Source organism: Solanum verrucosum, unplaced genomic scaffold (assembly GCF_900185275.1).
Source record: "Solanum verrucosum unplaced genomic scaffold, falcon-dt-bn FXZP01000079.1, whole genome shotgun sequence".
Classification (NCBI taxonomy): domain Eukaryota; kingdom Viridiplantae; phylum Streptophyta; class Magnoliopsida; order Solanales; family Solanaceae; genus Solanum; species Solanum verrucosum.
Window position 1 is genome coordinate 4572999 of NW_026020368.1, and position 24244 is coordinate 4597242.

Genomic DNA, 24244 nt, shown 5'->3' on the forward strand with positions numbered 1-24244 from the left:
AAATGTATTTTTGGAAGAAAAAAAATTGGACTTTTACTTATTTTCTAGTGTTTAGTAAGTAAGTAAAAAAAATATTATCTCAAAAATATTTATATGTGATTTAGCAGGAAACTACGGAAGCATAATGGGATGAAAAGTGGAGTTGGGGATTGGTGAGATTGAGAGAAGATAATAAACTTGAATCGTCGGAACTTATTTTCTCTATTTCTAAATTGGAGTCATTTTTCTCCTTTATAAAAAAATTATTATCAAACATAAAAAAATTTAAAATATTTTCCCCAGTAACAAATATAGCAATAGATGATAAACTAAAAAAAGAAGAAAAAAATTATAAGGGGTAACTAATAATAAATTAGTAATTAATTAATGGAGTTTGGAGCTGATCAAACAACTTAATTGTTTAATAGAGCATTAATTAATGACAATAAATTTTTTTCTATTTTAAGTTATAAGTTATATGACTTTTCTCTCATTTGAAAACGTATAAAAAATATTTAATATATTTCTAGTTTCGTATAACTTTCAAATTAGATACAACGAACTATTAAATTTTAAAATTTATGTAAACCTTTTTTTTATATTATCACCACATAAGTCATATTAAATTTCTTATTCAGCCAACTTTATTTTTTTATTTTATTTTTTTGGTGGCCACTTTGTCAGTCAATAATTGGTGTGATCCAGCCTCAGCTATAACGGATATGTTTGGTTCTTTATTTTTTTTTATTTAATATATGTATTTCATTTCGAATATTGTTTGTCGTGACAAGGACATTGATATCATGGGAGAAGGAACACAACATAGTACAATAACGTGATTATTTTTTTTCACTCGATATTTAATATTTGCATTGAAGTTTAATTAATCTGAAGTCATACTGCGTAGTATAGTAACGTAATACGAATGCCACTAGCTCTTTTTTGTGCTAAGAAGATATAATATAATAATAATATTTTGAGGCGAATTTAGAAATTAAAATTTATTAAATTCAAAATAAATAAAATAATCAAAATTAGAGTTGGTTGATCTTCATTTATATTAATAATAAATATATATTTATCACATTAAAACTTTAAATAAGATATGTTCAAAAGCAAAAGGCAAGAAAAGGGACAGTTGCCTCTTTGAAAATTTTATTTAGAAAGCAACGTGCTCCAGGCTTATAATATGTATATATGAGCTACAAATAAATGCGTGTTCGATTGTTGGTTGATTAGTTAGGGTCGGATTTACAATATAACTAGTAAAATTACTCGTGCTTTACGCAGAAATTTAATACACGGAATATATAAAATAATTCTTAAAACCTATCAGTCATTAAAACTAAAATAATATATTATCATATATAAAAGATTAAAAATGTAAAGGAAAATAAAAATTATTACATTTTATCATTTATCCTTACTAACATACGCATAAATTAATGACTGTAAAAATACATACCAGGATATGTAACATAAGCAATGGTGTCACTGAGTCACTCAACATGAATAAAGTACACAAATATTTAATTGTGAAGAAGAAGAAGAAGAAGTTCAGAATTTTCGTTGTTTTAAAATATAAAATGAGAGAATCCCTCTATTTATAGACAATAAATGGTAGTGTGAACAACTATTTATTATGCCTTATCAGAAAGATTACAACTATTTGAAAAAGTTACAACTCTTCAGAAAGGTCACAACCTTTCAGAAAGGTCACAACCTTTCATAAAAGTCATAATTTTTCATAAAAGTCGCAACTCTTCATTAAAGTCGCAACTTTTCATAAAAGTCACATTTTTTCATAAAAGTCATAACTTTTCATAAAAATCGCAACTATTCATTAAAGTCGCAATTTTTCATAAAAGTCACAACTTTTCATGAAAGGGGGAGGCTAATTTTAGAAATGAATAAATTAAAAGTGAATTTTACTTTGTGGTGGTTCTCTTTTATATATATACTAGACATCGGAGCCCGTGCTAGCACAGGCCCAATATGTATCATTTTTTGTTTCAATTTATGTGACAAAGACAAAATTAAAGAGTTAATCAAACTTTAATATTAATTTAAAATAGTTTAAATTTTTAATTATTGTTAACTATGGTAAAAAAAAAATTTATGTCTTTTAACATTCTAAATTGCTAATTATTGTTGTATGATTTGTAATATCTTTTACGCAATTTTCAAATAATAAAGGTTATTTCTTCTTTCTCAATTTATGTGGTACTAATAAAATTTCGAGATTCAATCAATTTTTTTTGTCTTTAAAATATTCTATTGTTAATTACTGTAAATTATTGTACTTTTTAAGTAATTTTCAAATAATATATATTATTTCATTTGTCCAATTTATGTGTCACCGATAAAAATTGAAGAGTTAATTAGATCTTTTACATATTTTTATATCTTTTGAATATTTAAGTAAATAATTATTGTGATTTATAATATTTTATACAATTATTTTAAAAAAATTAAACAACAAACAAAACGAATTCATCATAGGAAAATTACTAAAGCATCCTTCAATACATCAATAATGGGTCCCACTTTTTGTTTTTAAGAAATTGCACATTCGAAGGATATTTTTGTCCAAAGTGGAAATATTGTGTAAAAAATGTGTATTTATTGTGATTTTGAATGTTTTGTGGGGTAATAGGACACACGCAAAATTAAGGTGTCTTTTTGAAAATCTGGGACAACTTCAAGTATTACTTAATGTTTTTTTTTCAAAATCTAATTTACTTTCGTAAACTATGTGTCAGGTCAAAATCAGATTAACAAATTCAAAAGGAATGAGTAATAAATAGCTCATACAATGAATTCATTTTGGTTGAAAGCTAACAAGATAGTTACAATGTAACTAAATACTATGAAAATCTTTGTATTGTGGCTTATTTTATATATATATATATATATATGATATATGATATGATATATGATAGATAATTTGACGTACTCGTAGAAATTTATAAATTTTAAATTTGTTGTTATTTAAGATTTGTTATTTGAAATCGGATTGATTTAGAATTAACATTTTATTTAGATATACAATTTGAATTTCATAAGTTAGAATTCTTTTTTTCTTTTTATAAGCATGGTAATTCCAGAATTTATAAATAAGATATAAAAATATCTTAACGCGCCGAATTAATAAATCACATATCTTTATATTTCTTTAATAAATAAATTTTTTGATTACATGTTATTACAAATTTTTAAATACACACAACTCTACAAAGATTCAATAGTCTAATAAATGAACAATGATATTAACAATCTATTTTTTGATAAATCTTTCTATATGGTACGAATAGTCTCTTCATATCAATCATGAGTCTTTTTCTTTTTACATAAATCTAAAATTATATATTTTTTAAAATTATAAAATCTAAACTTATGAATCAAATTTTATATTAAAAAATTAAAATCATAATTTGAAGTTAAAACTGAAACTTTTTACAAATTCCATAAACTAACATTAATTTTTCAAATTTTTATGATCAAACGCTAAAAATTATATTCCTCCAATTGCATCAGCAATTTTTTTTATGATATGATTTGCTCATGTCATGTCAGATGAAAGTTAAGTTTGGTTAGGTGATGCAACACCAATTGACGTTAGTCAACTTCATCCTGATATACACACAGAGAATCCTAGAAGTTTAATTTGTCTTCCTTAATTTTTTTTTATATAAATATTACTCTATTGATAATTGATAAATAAACGTATAAAGATGGTGAAATTTAATACTAAAAGTTTTTTAAAAAACGTTTTTTGAGATGGGATATACCAAAAGTATTTTGGAGCGTAGATAAAAGATGTAAAATTTATAGGTTGTATAAATATAAATTCGGGGTAAAAGTGTATGCCCTAAGCGTTAAGTAGATTTTTTATTGTTTTAAAATCATTTTTACTTTATATCATATTTCTTGTCATTGGTGTGATGATTTTATACTTTATGTTATCATGTTGTAGTGATTTTTTTTCTAAAATAAATAAATTAATAAAATAACTCTACACTCCTTAAATTGTTTTTTTTTTTTGAAAATCTTGTATGAAATGGATACATAGAGATTCATAGCACTATACGTTATTGAGGAAACTTATTCATTTTTTTGTCATTGCTCTTACCCTTCTTATCTTTTTCCTTCTTTGAATTAGTATATAAATAATTACCAGTGCAATAGTTAAGGGTGAGATGGATTAGTAGATTTGAAGATCGGTAATGATTTCATTTTAAAGATTATTTCAGTCATTATTTTTGTATCATTTTTAAATAATAATTATAATATATATTTTTTCTATATTATTTATGATTTATTTGGATTTATTGGTAGAACTATTCAAAATTTTAATTTTACTTATTTTCTTAGTAATAAAATTATAAAATGGTGATACATGAGATATACGTCTTAAAATTTCATAAATTTTAGCCCATATTTTGAGGCTTTGTATCGATAGATTTCATTCCGTCAGGAACAAAAGTTTTTTCCTCTTTTCAGGTAGGAAAAAAGCATCCAAAGGAAGAAAAATAAAAAAAATAAAATAAAATAATAATAATAAAAAAAATAATAATAAAAAATATAAAAAAAAAATAAAAAATAAATAAAAAAAAAAATATATATATAATACATCTCATCTTCGCGCCGCACTTTTTAAAATATTGATTAAAAGTATTTATTGGCTTTAAGAAAAGTCATAATTAAATTTTTCATTAGTCTATTATTTTAGTATGAGAATTGTGAAAATTTCATAAAATTAAATGGAAAAAAGTGGCATCGACCAAGAGACACAGGCCACGAGGCAACACCAATTGACCATTAGCCATATTAGCTTATGCATCATCCTTTAAAGTAGAGAATCATTCACAATACTTTATAGCTAGCATTTAAATTGGCAATATATATATTTACACATCTTAACACTATAACAATTATTTACTTTTAGCGGCAATATTTATTGTCACAAAAATATTTAGTGATAATTAAATTACATAGAGAATTGCTAATTTCTTTAGTGACATTTATATATATAGAATGCTAATTATAAATATTGATATTCCTCATTGTCGCTAAATATAATATAGCGATAGATATATATATTATTGTTGCTAAATTCTTTATTTGTTGTAGACAAAAAACCATGAGAAAACTTGTGGAACGATTGGGAGCAGATGGAGAAATATTTTGTGGCTTTATGTTGTCAATTTTTGACCCTCTTACTTAGAATACCATCATATAAATCAAGACAGAAGAAGCACACATTTAGTTGGCTATATTGACACGTTACTCACGAAGAATTTAAATATTGTCATAGACCTTAAGGATTTTTATCAACAAAAGCATAGACTTTTCATTTTGTTACTTAATATATACTCCATCTGTCTAATAATAGTTGTTCATTATACTATTTTGGGATGTCTAACAATACTTGTCCATATATTTTTTTATCATATTGATATGCAAAAAATTGCAATTTTTAGTACTTCTCGTATAGTTTTTGAATATCTAAATTTTTTGTTTAAAATATCAAATTAATGTTACCTAATTTAACTTTAAAAATTAATCAAATTGGTTTTCGAAAAGCGCGACGTGACAAATAAAAGTGGATGGAAGGAGTAGTTTCTTAAGAAGTGTTCAAAGTCAATAGTGGACAAATATTGTTTAACAGAAGAGAGTATATTTTTTTTGTTGAATTGTGAAATTTTCATAGAATCAAATGACCAAAAGTGTCATCAAGAGAGACACATGCCATGAGACAATTAACACCATTTAAGAAAGAAGTTAAATTAAACATACTCAAATGGCTATATGTAATGGCAAATTAAAATGGACATAGAAACTACTCAAAAGTAAATAATTAATTAATCTTCCTCAGCCAAAACCATTCTACTTAAAGGACTTGGCCCAAGTTTTTTTCTTCTTCTCAAAGAATTTCTTCTCCTAATAACTTCCATTTGATTCCTTCTTCTTACTTGCATCATTGCTTCTTCTTCAATCACAAATCTCTTCATTAACACATCATCATTCAATGATTTTCCCCTAAATATTTTCCTCCCTTCCAAACTCATCCTTCCACTTGGTATTCTTTCTTGTGAAATACTCATTGGCTTTGTTCTACAATTACTTTTTCTTGGTGGAACAACATGATGATCTACTTGAAATACTTCACTATAGGAAGATATTGGTGCACATAGACAAACTCTAGTGAAAGAAGTTGCAACTCTTAAAGAAGTGCATCTTCTTAGCTTTTGTGATCTATTATTGGAATTTGTGTTTGATATCTCTCTTGATGATGACTTAGATATGCTTCTCCATAATGTTGGATTTGTTGTGGGAATTTCACTTGGCTTGGCAAATGTTTTCCATAGTGAGGCCATTTCCATTGCCTTTTGGTACCAAGCCTTCCTACAAAAACATATAATTAGATGTAACTATATATTGAGTTTAAGTTTTGTGCACTATCAATCTACACATGTTAAGTATTTCTAATAGGTAAATCTTCACAACAAGCCTGATATGATAATCTGAAAAAACATACTATAACCAACTAAATTAACTTAATAGTAAAAAAATTATTTAAACTGTCAATGTATATAATTTAACTCGAATATTTATATATGATGCAATTTTTTATATACAATTACACTAATTATAAATTTAATCATATGTAATTAAAAAACTATCAACGAGCAATATTTAGTATGGACTGATAACCTAAGAAGTATTGCAAGTAACCTACTACAACTGTTTTTTTTTTATTGTCCACATATATAAGTTAAAATTCATATTTAATAAGGTTGTCAATTTCAAATATTAAAAAATATCACACAATAAACACCACATAAGTTGAATTTTTAATAAGCTTGTCAATTTCAATTATTATTAAAAAATATCACACACAAAAAAAAAAAAAAATCACTGATGGGATATAAATGTGAAACTCGAACTAATATAGTCTTTTCAGCTTCTTCTGGAACTTCAAATTTTCAATTTGTTCCCTAAATAAAGAGTTGAAATACCAAGGTTGACTTTATGAAAAGGTGGATAACCTTTGAAAGTCATGAGAAAGAACAAAATTGTCATGAAGTTAATTAAATCCAAGTCAAATACAATTCTCTAGACTGTGACAAACTTTGAAAATGGCTAAGAATTTATGTTGGACTAGTCTTTTTGGGATAGTCAAACCTTGATTTAGTCTTTAGCAAAAATAGTAACATTTAATCACTTGTTTTTACAAATGGATTGATCTTTAATTTTTGCCATTAGTAATTGAAGTTATGTCTAACGGCACATAAGTCATGTGCGTTGAGCATAACTTTTGAGACATTATGATCCAAAAATATAAATTCATGCCTCACTAAAAAGTTATTTTTTCTTGAAAGACAAAGATTAAAGACCGACATATACAAATGACCCAAATGTTAAAGGTCAAGATATTGAATTCATTAACCTTGTACGACATGAAACTCATTCTACTATAAGAGGATTTTAGTAGTTCAGTTGATTGACAACTTGAATTTTCACCTTGTTGATGAGGATTCGATTTTCAGCTTGTAATATCTTCCCCCATTTTCCCTTCTGTACTTTCCCCCCAATTTATTAACTTTTTTTTATTTTTATTTTATTTGAAAAAAAACCCATCCCATCATGTTAAGGCTTTTGATATGGGCCTAAAGTGTACTGCTGAAAATTGGGTCACTTGCTGAGGTAGAAAGCCCAACTAACAGAAGTTGTACAAATATGTCTTTTTGTCAGAACTCCCCCCCCCCCCCCCTCCCCTCCCACCTCTTACCTCTTTTTCTTTTAATGATAGTGGTGTCCGGGTCAGTTTTCACACACGTTAACAAATTTCACGGGATACCTATTACCTCCCACCAGCAACAAGTATCAGGCAATTATGTCCACTGAGAATAGGACAGATGGTACACAATTAAAATAAAAAAAGATTGAGATATATGTGATTGAAATTGAGTGAACAATGTTTCATTGAACTTATATTGTCTATCCCTAATGATTTGGATTGGTCCGATAGAAAAATGTGAAACACATTATTGTTGGTTTTATTGAGCTTGATTGTTGAAGAAGAGAAAGTGAGTTCATAGATTTTTGAAGGTTTGGGTTGAATCTTTCCTTGAAAATCTTCCAGGCTGGATGTCAAATCTCGAGTTGATTTGAACCAATTTGGATCAATTTTCTAGGACAATTTGTACTTAACTCCTTGCCATAAACTCGTAGCAACTCTATCCATCGAAAAATCCTAATAACCCTCTAGGTCAATTTGTACTAAGCTCATCATGACTATGTGTACAATTTATACTTAAGTTTTGGTGATCCACCACTACAATTTCTAGTGTCCCACCAAGCATTTTGCAGTCAAGTTTTTATCAAGAAGCTATTTTTCACACGACTTACTTAAATGGAGCTAAAACTTTAAAATAGTGCATGAAAATAATCTATTGGCCATTTCTTAAAAATTAGAATCATATGAATTCGATTTTAAGTAATAAACAAAAACTTTTATATATTAAATTTGAAGTATTTTAGTAGAAATTGTACGGAGTGCATAGTTGAGCTGGGCTAGTTTAATTATTAAGTAATACATTGATAAGTAAATTATTAAGTGAGAAAAAAACGCAATGTTTATGGATCAATCAAGTAAAATTTACTTTAAACAAATTAAAGTGAAAATATATGTAATTAATCATAATTAAATACTTTAACTACAAAAACACATTTCATGAATTTAAAATTTAATGCATAAATGTTTCTCTAGGGAGTAACATATATTCTCTTTAAAAATGACGATATATTTATCATACAAAACTTCAATTTTGAATCAATGAGCTTAATCCACAAAGTAAAGTCAAATATAACTAAACAACCAATTTGATCAGTTTTACTTAACAACAAAATCCTCAATTTTATTAACTATACAATTATAACCATTAATTTCATACAATATAAATAACCTCAACATAAAAATAAGACATACAACCTATATATTATAAGAGATTAAATTACAATAAATTATGATGTTAGCTCAGGCTCAGCGTATATACGTTTAAAGAAAGAAGAAATTGAAGGAGAGAAAGTTACCTTGCTTGTGAAGAGTTCTTTGGATCTTGCATGAACAAAGAAGAAAATCAAAGCTTTGTGATTCAAAGAAATATAGAGAAATGAAGAAGAAGAAGAAGAGGAAGAAATTTCTTCTCATCTATGATATTAATTGTACTATACTATAGTATAAAAGAAAAGGAGTATTATAAATGATAATTAAACTTTTTTCTTTGCTTAAATTAGAGAGAGTTTCTGAAAGATGGGTTGTCAAATTTACACCTTTCTTTCTCTTTTTCTTCTTTATAGTATATAGTAATAATTAATAATATAAGGCTCTTCCTTTTTTTTGCTTTGCTGCAGGCAAATGATTCAAATTTCAAAAGTGCAGTGTTACACTATACTACTTTATTAATTTATAATATAAGTATTGCTTTGTTTTTTTTTTTTTACCTTTGAAAATTTTATCTTTTAGACTCTCATGGGTCATTTTGTAGGGGCCCTATCAGATCATATACTTAATGGGGACCATATAAGTGAAAAATAACAACTTTTTCAGAATTCCTACATTGGGGAATGAGGCAAATTAGTACATTTATATTAATTCATATATAGATATGCTTTTGAAATTTTTTTAGTCCTAACAACAAGAATTCAAATAGCTAATCCAAACTTAATTGAAAATAATAATAGGAGTAGTTTAAGTTGTTGATATAGTTGGTTTATCAGCTCATGAAATCAGTCTCGAATAGAGTGGATTTTTTTAAAAAAATAATATTTCAATTGTCTACTATACTAAATAAAGATTTTCATTTTTTTAAGTTCAATTTGAAAATCAAAAAATGATTTACCATTTTATATCCATTTTGTCACAATCTGAAATCGGAAAAGTGATGACACATACCTCAACCTCATCAATAGGTAAACCAACGAAAATAACTTAATCATGACACAAAACATAAAAACACGAAAAATTAATAAGCAACTCCTTTTTATAAGAAATGCGAAAAATCTATAGAAAACCTCCCAAAATTTGAAGTCACTAGTACATGCCTCTACAAATTTCAATACAACCCAATAAGTCTCAAAATCATTAATCTCAGTTGTGATTGGATCAACTAGACCAGATCATGAGTGTGGAAAAAAAAAAAAATGTACTCAGTTATTTCAGCTGAAATACTTGAAATAATTCTACCACTTTTATTAGGAGCAACTTTTTTAGTGCTAACTAAACATAAAATATTGACTTTTGCGCAATATCGAAAGGTTCCTGATGTAGTGGAATTGTTTGGATTGTTACACCCTCAAGCAGATGGTTTGAAATTGATTCAGAAAAAAAATTGATTTCACCAAGTACTGTTAATTTTTCCCTTTTTAGAATGGATACAATATTTACATTTATAGTAAGTCTAATCACTCGGACCGTTATATCTTTTAATTATAGTAAGATATTATCATATCTGAACATATGACTATTTTATTTATTTACCATATCTTCACTAAGTGTTATGGATAAAGAAAAGAGTGGCCATATTGGACATGAGTCACATGACTCTAGTGATTCATTGCCCCTCATTCCCAAAACAAGAATATTTAAGAAGTTGAGCTCCTAAACTTGATACTTCATGCTGTGATTCCCCCATTAGTAATTAGTTTTTTTTCACTTCACCCAAAAGCTCTTTGTAATTATATGCTATGATTGGGAGCATGTACTTAAACTATTTTGTGCTTCTCTTATGATAGACTTTAGAACAATCATGTATATGTAGCTTTAATTTGCCCCTTTTATTTTCTATTGGGTAATACCTTGGTCTTTCAAACCTTTACATGTGGCTTTAGATCATATCCAAATGGCCAAAAATCTTTCATCCGAACCCTCATTGAAAAATCAACCACCATATATATTAAGTTATTGAATTTTCTTGAATTCACATGTTATCTTCTGAATCCACTCATGTGTACATAGCCTTATGATCCTCTAACTCCATCCTTAATTCCCTATGTTTGATTATGTTCTTTGACCTAAATAGTGCCAAGGTACAAAGTATGGGAGGTAATGTGACACTCATAAAGGAGGACTAAACAGAAGGATTGACAGATTTTTATGTTGATGAGTGTTTTTTTCAATATGGTGCATATGAAGATAAAATTTATATATTTAAAAATACTACTTATATAATACAATCTTATAGTTAAATAAATGTATTTAAGAGGGTCACGAGTGTGAAGATAATGCATAAATTAAGTAGCCAAAATGGATGACATTATGATTCCTTTTATTTGGTGGTGTTAAATCAATGAACCCAAAAGCTGATACAGATGTCAAAAGACAATATGATTACATGTACTTTTATTAGGTCTTGCCATTAGCTCTAAAGTAACATTAAAAAAGCCTATATATATCACTTATCACAAATTAAAACTTTTTTAAAAAAACCATAATAAAGAGAATATAAAAGTAAAACAAGATGACAATAAACTCAAGATCGTGGCCTAGTGATCAATGATAATGAATCAAATGTGTGGCCTTGTAGTCAATGAAGTATTGAATGAGAGTTATGATTTATGAGGTTTCAGGTTTAAATCACTAGTGAAGACAAAAAATATATTAAGTGATTCTTTTCATCTGTCCTAGTTTTGGTGGATAGAGAGAGCTAAGCTATACTTGATACCTTTTGTGGATGACAGTAACCTGCGAAATTAGTCAAAGTGCGTGAAAGTTGGTCCGAACACTAAAATCATATAAAAAACAAGATGACAAATCTTTTTAGAGTCATCAATACCTCGTGGAATTAGTCAAGGTACACGAAAACTGATCCATGCACTAAAATCATATGATTACAAAAAGGCAAGATGCCAAATCTTTTTAGAGTCATAGTAGCTGTTTAAAACAAGGAATTATCGTATTCTTCAACACAAAAATAGAAAGAAGTTAGACATAATTACTTCTTTTCTATATATTTACTTTTTAAAACTTTACTTATGGCACTAACAATGAGATAAATTGATGAGGTTCTAACAACAAGAAGCTTTATTCCATTATGAACCTATAAATTCTTTCTTTGTTGGTTGGTTTGTCTTCATAAAAGGAATTTCCCCTTTTATATCACCAATTTTTTCTTTCTACTTTTTATATATCACTACTAATATATTATTGAAGAAGAATTGAACAAAGAAATTCTATATGCTTACAAATCATAGGCCATAATTAATTTTTCTTTCAATTTTATCCTTATTATTAAGTTATCATTTCCCAAATTAATTGATGCACGAGTAGTCAAGTTTAGATTTTCAAACTCATCAGTAAAATAAGCACAAAATACAAATCAGACAAGTAAAAGACAGAGCAAATATACTGTTAGAGAATCATTAGATAAGTTTATTGAAAAATGTGGTATGCCTAGACAAGTCATTTAGCCATGGCAAATCAGTACTAGTTAATTAAAATTACTAGAACTCTAGAAGTATGAATTGGGAATACATGGGAAAATTAATACTATAACTCAAGGTTGATATTTGTTTTCTCTATTCAAATGTGAACCTAAAGTTTGACTCCAAAAAGAGAAAAAAAAATAGTGACAGAAAAGTGAAAACTACTAATTAATGTAAGAACCCACATGTATGCAGGTTTTCAGGCTATCTTTTTATTATTTATTATTATTGTTATTATTATTATTATTATTATTATTGGCCAAAGTCATAGTATATGTTCATTACTGGACCACAAAATCTTATGATCTCTCATTCTTTGTTTTCCTTTTCAGTATTTTGCTATATGTGATATCATTATCCATGTTTCATCTTGTTTTTTCAAGTCATTTTCTTTTGACCCTACCCCACTAAACAATATCCCCAAACATATGAAATCAAATGATGTTAACAACATAGGTGAGTGGGCTAAATTAGTTACTTTAGATTAGTTTTTAATCAAATTATTTTTAAAAAATCACTAGCAAACATTATCAAAGATCTAGCTTTAGAAATTAAAAATTCGCTAAGATTCATTTTAGTTGTCCTACTTATTAAAACTATTAGTTTTCACCATTGCGATGGATAAAGTAATGAGCCACGACGAGTCCATCGCAAAACGAATGGGCTGGTAGGCCCAATGAGTTACTTGGAAAAAATTCCTTGAGTCACACACATGTGGTGTAATTATTTGGGACTTTCGCAGCCTATACAAACATGGTGTATCGCTTTCATTAACCATTGTTTCATAACAAATACGACCTTGTAAGAGATGTTTTACGATTTGAAATTCCTTTCATGACTAATAAGTAATATATACTCTCTTGTTTTTAGTTTCATGTTTTATGTCGGAGTAAATCCCCGATTAATCCATTAAAGTAAAGAATTACTATCTATCAAAATTCTTTTTCATATTCAAAAGTCAAACTCGAAATCTATAATTAATGGCGGGGATTCCCTACTCTTGGTGGTCCAACCTGATCATTCACTAACCAGGCATGGCTAGAACACATACACAAGTCCTGCTGCTCTGTCACATCTACACAAGACAAAAGTCTTGTTGCATGCACTTGTTTAATTTTTCACAAGACAATTAAATTTTAAAAGAACACAACTTTAATTTCATTTTTTTGTTATTATTGAGTTAGTCTAATTGGTCCTGATCAATATGTTCCTAGTTCAATTTCTCTGATCTAGAAAACTACACTTGCTTCCAAGAACAATCAACCATGAATGCCTGACTCATCATGGTTAATTTTTTTTTAAAGTATAGTCATCTATACAAAAAAAACTAGTTCAAATCTAGATCGCTCGAGAGATAATTAGTGTTGAATGTCAATTGCGTTTCATCCCGATTTTAGGATATGACAGTTTACAAAAGTAATGATTCCGTTAAAGGTGGTTGTATTCTAGTTGTCCTTATAGTAATTTTGTTGGGTTTTAAAGGTGTGAACAGGAAATGAAGGATTGTGACTCTCCTGAAGGGTTGTGACTATGCCAAAGGGTTGTGACCATTTGAAAGGTTGTGCCTTTTCCAAAGTGTTGTGACCTTTCTGAAAGGTTGTCTTCTAAAGGGATTGTGACCTTTACCCTTTGTTGGCTATAAATAGAGAGGATTTCTCTCATTTTTCTGCATCGAATTCTTCCCTTCTTTTGCATACATTTCTTACAAAACAAAATCGATCGATCGTGTATGTGTGTGTGATTCGTTGCTGTCATTTTGAGTTCGTTGAAATTATCGAAGTTTGAGGTACCGTTACTTCTTTAATGGTTAATCCGTTTTATCTTGGGAGGAATTAATCTGCAACCTCGGGGTACTTGAGGTGATTAAATTTCTTAAGGACACACAGTGGGATCTGTGGACTCGGATAGTTCTTTGTGTTTTTATTATCATCTTTTATTATTACTGATTTACTAATCTGTATACAGGAGATAACAAGCTTAAGAAATTTATTGTTGGTATTTTCCGTGGTAAGGAAATTACTTCTATTTTCTGTGTTCTTTTTATGGGGAAAGAAAAAGAAGAAAAAGAGAATTATTTTATCATATGATAAAAGAGATTTGGGATGAATTAGTACTACTTTAATATGTTTGAGTATATTTTTTTGTAGTAAGTTTTCCTTGGATGGGTAAAATTATTTTTATTTTCTTCCCAAGTGCATTCAAGCATTGCACCCCTTCAGTTTTCTTTTCAATGAGAAAAGTTATTTTGTGCATAAAGGTTAAAATGAGCACTTTAATTTTTTTCCTATATTCTTGGTTTTATATAACTATGAGAAGAAGTAAATGAATAAATGTTGTCTCCTAACAATATTTGAACATGAGTTTAGTTTCTTGTTGAAATTAAATGTCTTTTTGAGGAAAATAGGAATATGATGGAAACTGAGAAAAGAAAAAAAAATTAGCAAGAAAAGTGACTTGCATGGAATTATTGTTGACAGAGAATATGATTCAATGAGAGTAAAAATCAGGTTCTATCTTTATTTTCCTTGATTATTATTTTCTTTTTCTATCCTTTATAAGTTATGAAATTTATTTCATAAATGTTAGGATAGATGATCATTATGTGATGATCTCAGAATATATCTTTATTATTATTATTAATATGTATTCTGTTTAGAGGAGGAAAAATAAAACTTTTGTAGTTTTCTACTCCATGTGAAATTTGATTGTGTTTGACTTTTGGAGATTTATTTTTCTCCTTTGATTTGAAGAATATAAGAACTTCACGAACAAATCAGATTGTCCATTGGTTTGAAGAATATAGAAACTTCACCAATTTGGTAAATACTCTGTTTGAATGAATATTTTGACTTGAAGAGTACAAAATCTTCGTCTGGAATATTAAGGCTAAATGATTGAAAAAAATAAAATCTTCATCATTAGCTCGAAACAGTGTTGTATTTGAGGTTTCTGGAGATTAAAACCTTTTTGATTTACTACTCTGTCTGAATGTGAAACTGATTAGAAGAATATTAAAACTTCATCAGAATTCAAGGTTCATTCGGTTAACGATTAGAAGAATATAAAAATTTCATCGTTAAACTAGAAACAAGTTGTATAAAGATTGAATCTTCATTGTTAGTATTCTAAGTACTAAGTGGTTTGTCTAGTTGTGACAAAACGGGAAAAAAAAAACCACTAGTGACATAAAATTAGTGATTTTTGTGCCTGCAATAGGTGTTTATATGGATTAAATCTCCAAAAGAAGGCTTCGTGTTGCCAATGTGTAAGCATGGGAAAAAATATGTGGAAAATAATTTCAAATACTTGAAATTTTTTTTGAGAACATATTTAAAATGTGGGGGGTTCTTTACTTGTGATAAAGACAAAATTAGACTTACTATCTAATTTAAATTTGAAAGTACAAGATATGAAATTTAATGACATTCTTGTATTATATTAGACCCACAAAATTCTTGGAGTATATTTGATATTGTGGACGTTGAGTCTCTCTTTACTAGTATATGATATGACTAGTATAAAACCACACAATTATATGACTCGTTCAAAAGAATTGTATTCTTTGATGAAAAAGTTTCACTTAAAATATTGTGATTTTTCATGAAAAGATATGTCTATTAATTTTTTTTATTAGACATGAACATTGGTGAAAAGTGATATGTTATGTTTGTGTTGTAAAACAAACATTTGGGTCATATTGCCCTTATTGGACCGATGAGACTATGATCATGAGTAATTCTATAACAAATTGAATGTTATGGAAAGGTCCTTCTGAAAAGGACATATGACAAGGTATTGACTCTAAAACAATGTCTGTATTTGAGAAAGTTATAAAAAAAAGTAAAGAACAAAATATCTGTGGGAGGTTACCTCACAGAAGGTCTATTCAAACTTAGTATTTATGTTTGTTCTTACTTGCTTGAATCAAATTGTTTGTGACATAAGTGCTTGTGACATGTCAATTACAAAACCTTGCAAAAACTGATCAAATTAGAAGTTTTGCCTAACTTCTAGTGCAATAAATCAAAATGTCAAGTATGTGTTGTTGAAGGGAAGTTTAATACCTTAGAATTGATTTGCACTGACATTTGTGATATGAAGTCAACACCATCTCGTGGTGGGAAAAAGTGTTTTATAATTTTATTGACAATTGCACTAGATATTGTTATGTTTATTTGCTGAATGGTAAAGAAGAAGCAATAGAAACATATTGGCAATATAAAACTAAAGTTGAAAATTAGTTGGATAAAAAGTTTGTCATGATTAGAAATGGTAGATGCGGAGAATATGAATCTTCTTTTGCAAAAATATATTTGGAAATTGGAATCATTCATCAAACTACTGCACATTCTCACCTCAATCTAATGAAATTGTTGACAGGAAAAAATCAAACTTTGAAGAAATGTTGAATGTTCTATTTATAAGTTCAGGTTTACCACAAAATTTGTGGGGGGTTCTATCATTATAGCAAAAGAGAACAACAAAAATAAAATAAAATTTGTCTATTCAGAAAGAGAGAAACAACAAATTTTGTTTGTTAGTAAAGGGAGTAACAAATAAAAAAAAAACTTTTGTTTGTTAAGAAAGGGAGCAACAGAAAGTTGTGTTTGTTCAGGCTTTATTGTATCCTGATAAAGAATGGTTTGTCGTCCCTTAAAGTTTATACAAGCAATAACTCTTGAAAGATAGTGATCAAACAATTTCCAATGCAGTCTGTTTCATGTAAGAAATGGAAATGAGGGAACTATTCCCAAACAGGTCAAAATAGGACCACTTTGGATTGTATGTTCATTGGATATGCTACAAATAGTAAAGCATGTCTATTTATGGTTCATAAGTCCTAACCGTAGGATAGTTAAGTGAAAGGTCTAAACGACCTTGGAAAGAACCAAAAGAGAATGTACTTAATAAAGAGATCCGGAGGCGTAGTAAATGTCAATGGACAAATTACTTCCTATGAGTTTGATTTTATAACATTTCTTTTTGAAAATGAGTCTCATATATTCTAAAAGTTTTGTCCTTTGTGAACTCATTCTCTTTGAGAAAAGGCTGTCAATAGTAAGATAGATTCAATCTTGAGCAACCATACTTGAGAGTTGGTTGATCTTCCTCCAGGAAATAAACTTTTGGATTCAAAGTGTATCTACAAAAGGAAAAGAGAGTTGATGAAACTATTGGCAAATACAAAGATAGACTTGTTGTCATAGGCTTTAGACAATAAGAAAGCCTTGTTTGACAGATAATAGCACTAACTAGGATTGCATCAATTCAAATGTTAATTGCGTTAGTTGCAAAATATGGCCTTCAAATTCGTCAAAATGGATGTGAAAACATTTTTTAAAAATGAAAAATTGGAGGAAGAAATTTACATGGAACAATCCGAGGGCTTTGTTTACCTAGTAAATAAAAGAAAGTCTGTAAACTTGTTAAGTCACTTTGTGGACTAAAAACAAACGCCCAAATAATGACATACGAAGTTTGACCAAACTATGTTGGCAAATGAATTCAAGATTAATGAATGTGATAAATATTTTTACATTAAAGACACTCCAAATCACAAGGTCATTGTTTGTTTTTATGTTGATGACATGTTGATCATCAAAAGAGACATTTCTGATATAAATGCTACTAAGCATATGCTAGAAAGTAACTTCGATATGAAAGACATTAAAGTTACTGATGTGATTGAGAAGGTACTTGACAAGTTCAAGTATTTGGATTTCAATATTGTCAAGACTCCAATAAATATGAGTTTTGTACTTCAAAAGAATGAAGGCAAAAGCGACTCATAATTGGATTATGCTAGAGTATTGAGAAGTATGATATATATCATAAAGTATACGCGACCAGATATAGCACGTGCTATTAGTAAACTGAGTCGGTTCACGAGTAATCTCAATTAAACTCACTGGATGACAATGAAAAGAATTTTGAAGTATTTAAAACATACTTAAAAACTATTGCTTTGCATTATAACTAATATTCAACAGTATTGGAAGAATATAGTGATGCAAATTGAATCACTAGGTCAAATGAAGTAAAATCCACGAGTGAATTTGTATTTACTCTTGGTGGAGGAGCAGTCTCTTGGAAATCTTCCAAACAGAAATGTATCGCTCGTTCTACTATGAAATCTGAGTTTATCACTCTAGATAAGGCCGGTGAAGAAGTTGAATGACTACAAAATTTCTTGAAAGATATTTTGCCCAAACCTTTTAGCTCTAGTATGCATACACTGTGAGAGTTAATTTGCAATAGGTAGGGCATGGAGCATGATGTATAACGGAAAGTCTCGTCATATATGACGTAGACATAATATCGTTAGAGAATTACTCTCTAGTGGAATTATTATAATTGACTATGTAAAGTCAAATGATAATGTGTCGGATCCACTTATAAATGGCCTAACTAGAGAGGGAGTTGATAGATTATCAAAGGGAATGGGACTATGGCCGAGAACAAGTCATTGTGGCGGTAACTCTACCTAGAAGACTGGAGATCCCAAGATCTAGGTTCAAGGAGATCAAACAAAGTCATTGATGACGGTTCAACATTGTCAAAATATTTTTTATGGTCCATTCTCATAATAAGACAATGTTTAGTAACAAGGATAAAGGCATCAAGACTTTTTAATGGTTTCTAAATTTGATACAGGGTATATCAAATGGTGTATGTATGGGATAACACATTCAGAAATCACCTATGTACGTGTGAAGTGTAAGCCGCTTGAAGGAGAATCCGGTAAGGCCAGTTCTCTACGCATTTATAAACCAAGACGTGTTCATGGCTGAAATGAACAAAACAATGAGAACCAAAAACAGTTCAAGGGTTGATTGTGTGACTTATGTTGTCTAGGTGTACACCAAAGCTCGACGTTCAAAGATATCAAATCTACCAATTGACCGAGTATATCCGATATATGTTCACTATGAAAAGTTCAAAGGGAAACCCACTAATCCAAATGCAATCAATCCTTACTTCCGAATCACACCGTTTTTCATGCATATGCTTTAACAATAGCCATTCCCTATTCATGTGGGGGAATGTTGGGTTTTAAATGTGTGAACAAGAAATGAAGGGTTGTGACTCTCCTGAAGGGTTGTGACTATGCCGAAGGGTTATGACCATTTGAAAGGTTGTGCCTCTTCCAAAGTGTTGTGACTTTTCTGAAAGGTTGTCTTCTTTCCAAAGGGTTGTGAGCTTTACCCTTTGTTGGCTATAAATAGAGAGGCTTTCTCTCATTTTTCTGCATCGAATTCTTCCATTCTTTTGCATACATTTCTTACAAAACAAAATCGATCGATCGTGTCTGTGTGTGTGATTCGTTACTGTCATTTTGAGTTCGTTGAAATTATCGAAGTTTGAGGTACCGCTACTTCTTTAATGATTAATCCGTTTTATCTTGGGAGGAATTAATCTGCAACCTCGGGTATTTGAGGGGATTAAATTTCTTAAGGACACACAGTGGGTTCTGTGGACTCGAATAGTTCTTTGTGTTTTTCTTTTCATCTTTTATTTTTTTTGATTTACTAATCTGAATACAGGAGATAACTAATTTTATGTAAAAATTATGCTACTTGGTTTTGAATTTTGATGATTTTATCGAGGATACAATTGATATAATAATGAAAAGTAATTTTTTTAAAAAAAATGTAATTTAAGTTATATTTTTTATGATAAAGTTCTTTATTGCTTTTTCATGTGTGCTACATTTTTTATTTGCAAAAAGATACATTCATCCGGGGCCGATAAGCGATATGGAATCATGATAAGCAATATGAAATTATGATGTGAAATCAGATTGATTTGAAGTTGAAGTTCTGTTAGGACAAACAAATTAAATTTTTTAAATTGTATTTTCTTCTCATAAATATGAAAACCCCGCAAGTTGTAAAAACTATCAAAATTTCCCCTATTCATATATAATCTTACCAATGAGCAAATCATTGTTGATAAACAAGATATCGAAATATCCATAGACGCCGCATTGATAAATCACAGATCTCCATTTTCTTTTATAAACAAATGTTTGTTATTACAAACTTTCAGATATACTTAATTTTATAAAGATCCACTTGTCAACAAAAATAGTAATTAGTTACTCTTTAATACAACTTTCACATGGTACGAACAATGTCTTCACGCTGAGCATGAGTTTAAATTTTATTTTATTTTGTAAATTTTAAAATGATGAGTCTTTTTTTGTACAAATACAAAACTTATAAGAAGTTTGCATATGAAAAAAAATTAAGATCATAATTTGGAATTCCAAATTATACTTTTCTAAAAATTAGAGATAAAATCATAATTTCAAATTACATTTCAAATGCCAATTTGAAATTAAAGTGCTTGTTGAAATTTGTTTAGAACACATGAATGAGGATATATACAAAAGATGAGGAATATTGGAGGTGATTTAGAATCAAAATTAAGAGTCGTAATGGATATGAAAAGCGTCAGTGTAACAACATATCACTTGTATCACACCACAATTTTTCTTATAAATAAAATATACATGTAATACACAAACATACAGAAAATATATGCACATATATCCAGGAAGATATATACATAGATGTATACCGATCTAAAACCATTTTCCCTCTATTTTCACAAGAGATAATTTCGTAATTAATTTACAATAAATACAGTCTTATTTTTATTTACATAGAAAATAGTCAAAAGTTACAGAAAGTATATACTGACTATACATTATGGTACACTGAAAACTGAATATAGTTACTACACACTGACTATACATTATGATACACTCAAAAAACTGAATATATTAACTATACTCTATACATGAAGTATACACTGACTATTTAATTCTAACCAACTCAAAATATCCTCTAAACAGTCCCAAATTTTATATATGAATTCCTCTCGATATTTCAAATCTTTTGATATATAATTCGCTCGAAATGATTTATGTTTGCGGTACATCAAATTTTAAAGAAGAAGAAGAGGAGAAAGGCAGAGACTGGCTGTTTTTGGGTAAATAATATGAAATTCTCTTGAGATTTCGAATCATTTAATATATAATTTGCTTGAAACGATTCACGTTTATGATAGGTCGAATTTTTAAAAGAAGATGTTGGGGAAGCCTCTCATCGAAGAGCAAACATGAAATAGGAAAAGGGCAAGCTTTTTTTCTATGAGGTTAGGAATGATAATGGGGCGGTGCGGGGTAGATATGAAGTGAGTTTAAAACTATGCGGGATAAGCTAATCTCTAAGCAGATGCATGTCAAATATTATGCGGATGCGAGTCTCCTCTCTTCTTGCGTTCTAGTGCTTCTTATTTGATAAAAAATTCTCAAACAACAATATAGCAATTTTCTTGTCTATATTATTTTATATTTCATTTGCCAACAAATTAGGAAAAGTTTTATATACATCTAGCTATAGCTGATACTTTAAAAAATTTCTACAAATTGGTATTTATGTAAAAGTTTCTATGAGGTTCATGATATACACATATCTCTAAGGGGATATACAATGTCTCAAAACTTCATTCTTCTCAATTTTTATACAAATCGTGTCACGTTATCATCACAATATTAATAGGGAATTTTACAAAAAAATTATATATTTGGGGCTAATTATATCCTATTTCAAAAGTTTTCTCAATTACAAAAATCACAGATTTTCAATTGCTTTCAGATACATTTTTTGGTTGTCTGATACATTGCAAATGATACATTACTTAACGGAGGGATGTGTCCGAGAGGGAATAGAGATGTATCCTAGAGGGGAGGGATGTATTCGAAAGAGGATAGAAATGTATCAGAGAGGGGATTGATTTGAAGTTGAAGTATTGTTTGGACATGAAAACCCAACAAGTTGTGAAAATTATCAAAATTTCTCCAATTCTTATACAATTTTACAAATGATCGAGCAAACCATATAGTTTATAAACAAGTATTCTAAGGCGCCACATTGACAAATCACATATCTTCATGTTTCTTTTATAAATAAATATTTGCTATTATAAAGTTTCAGATAAACACAATTTTATAAAGATCCACTCGTCAACAAAAGTAGTAACTAGCTATTCTTTTATATAATCATTTCACGTGGTATGGACAATCTTTGCGTTTTAGATTTTTTTTTTCTTTCAAAATTTAAAATAATGAGTGTTTTACATTTTAAAAAATAATTAAATCATAATTAGGAATCTCAAATCTTACTTTTTGCAGAATTAGGAATATGAAATACTTTTGGCAATTTTAAAATAAAGTACTAAATATTAGGATATCTTATCTATTTCAAAAATAAGTATTTTAAAAAATAATACTCCCTCCGTTTCAAAAAGATTGACCTCCTTTCCTTTTTAGTCTGTTTCAAAATAAATGACCCATTTCCTTTTATGGCAACACCTAAATTTTATGATTCCAATAATACCCTTACCATCAATTTAAAAATTCACTAAGCATGGACCCACTGATATAAAAACATGTCAGATTAATATTTTTTATTGGATGGAAAATACGGTAATCATTTAAAAGTACAACCAATTAAATTGTTAACTTTGCCACTTTTAACTTCTTCTTTCTATTTTATTCTTTCCTAATTTTTTGTCTCTTTCATTTTTTTTCTAGTGCAATACTTAGGATAGTACCAATTCATAATTTTTCAACAAAGAAATTTTCTTATTAACACCATCATAGGAATATTCAAGTGCATATCACTATTGAATTATCAAAAGGCTTAGTTGAGACCATCAAATTTAAAAACACTCATAATATGAATAATTTCTTTGTGTACATTAATCTCTTCAATTGAGAGATAAAATTACATTAATTTTAGATGTAGAAATTTACATAAAATAAGATAAAAAAGGCCAGCCATGTAGGAGCTTATACAAAAAAAAGATTATCTACATATATGATCTTATACCAAAAAAGAGGCCGCACCAACTCCTATTAGGATTGACATACATATATTTCATATCACACTTGAAGCAGAGCATTAGCTTCATTGACAATGTCAATAACACAAGAAAGTTGAATCGGAAGATTTCCTTCTCGTTCTAATCTTTCTTTCATCATGTGTGGCACTTTATAGTTGTTCCCTCCTTTAGCTTTCATCACTTCAATCATGCAAGCTTGCAAAGTTAGAAACACGTGATTGAGTCGCTCCCATTTCATTTCGTTAAAAGATGTTTCAACTGCATTTATCAACTTATCAATGGTTAAAAGAGCCTTTTGATATTGAAGAGATTGAATGGCTCTAAAGAATCCAAGATCTAAAACATTTAAATCCGGGCTATTAGGAGGTTGAAAGCAAAGTCTGATATCAAATCCACCTTCTCGAGCAGCTTCGTTAAATTCCATATCGTTTATATCAATATGAGGTCTTGCGTTATCTTGTTGGATGAAAATGAGAGTATTTGACTCTGAAATTGGCCATTTTGATCTAATTGCTGGAAGAACTTTTTTGATCAAGCAATCCCTTGTGATATCTTTAGTCACAGATAAAATAGGTTTTGTTTCCAAAGTTCTTGCAGCTCGATTTTTGCTATTCCGCTTGGCTGCCTCCTTGACCACAAAAGGAAAGATCCCTATTTTTCCCGAGAACAATTCAACTCCATTTTGATCAAATCTAGGACGTGCAACAGCAGCCATGGACATAACTTTGGTGATGAAGTTCTTACTTTTACATGATCTATATGGATTAGACTCTAGTTCTTCTGGGAGGAGATAGTACCGTTCACATTTCTTAGATAGAAGAAATCATTTTTCATCTATGTGAACATAATTGAACATATCTGA

The 24244-nt window shown here is 28.8% G+C and overlaps 3 protein-coding genes across 3 annotated transcripts in view; 1 reads left to right on the forward strand and 2 right to left on the reverse strand.

The window, feature by feature from the left end:
- The window catches only part of LOC125838141 (signal recognition particle 14 kDa protein), a 325612-nt gene that overhangs the window by 186329 nt on the left and 115039 nt on the right, over positions 1–24244 (forward strand). The window lies entirely within an intron of this gene.
- Positions 5671–9239, reverse strand: LOC125838133 (uncharacterized). The gene is made up of 2 exons (XM_049517191.1): positions 9079–9239; positions 5671–6387 (listed from the first exon to the last, which is right to left on the reverse strand). The coding sequence occupies exons 1-2, from the start codon at positions 9108–9110 to the stop codon at positions 5844–5846; spliced, it is 576 nt and encodes a 191-aa protein (XP_049373148.1). The 5' UTR covers positions 9111–9239; the 3' UTR covers positions 5671–5843.
- On the reverse strand, positions 23423–24097 carry LOC125838026 (uncharacterized). The gene has a single exon (XM_049517078.1). The coding sequence runs from the start codon at positions 24095–24097 to the stop codon at positions 23423–23425; it is 675 nt and encodes a 224-aa protein (XP_049373035.1).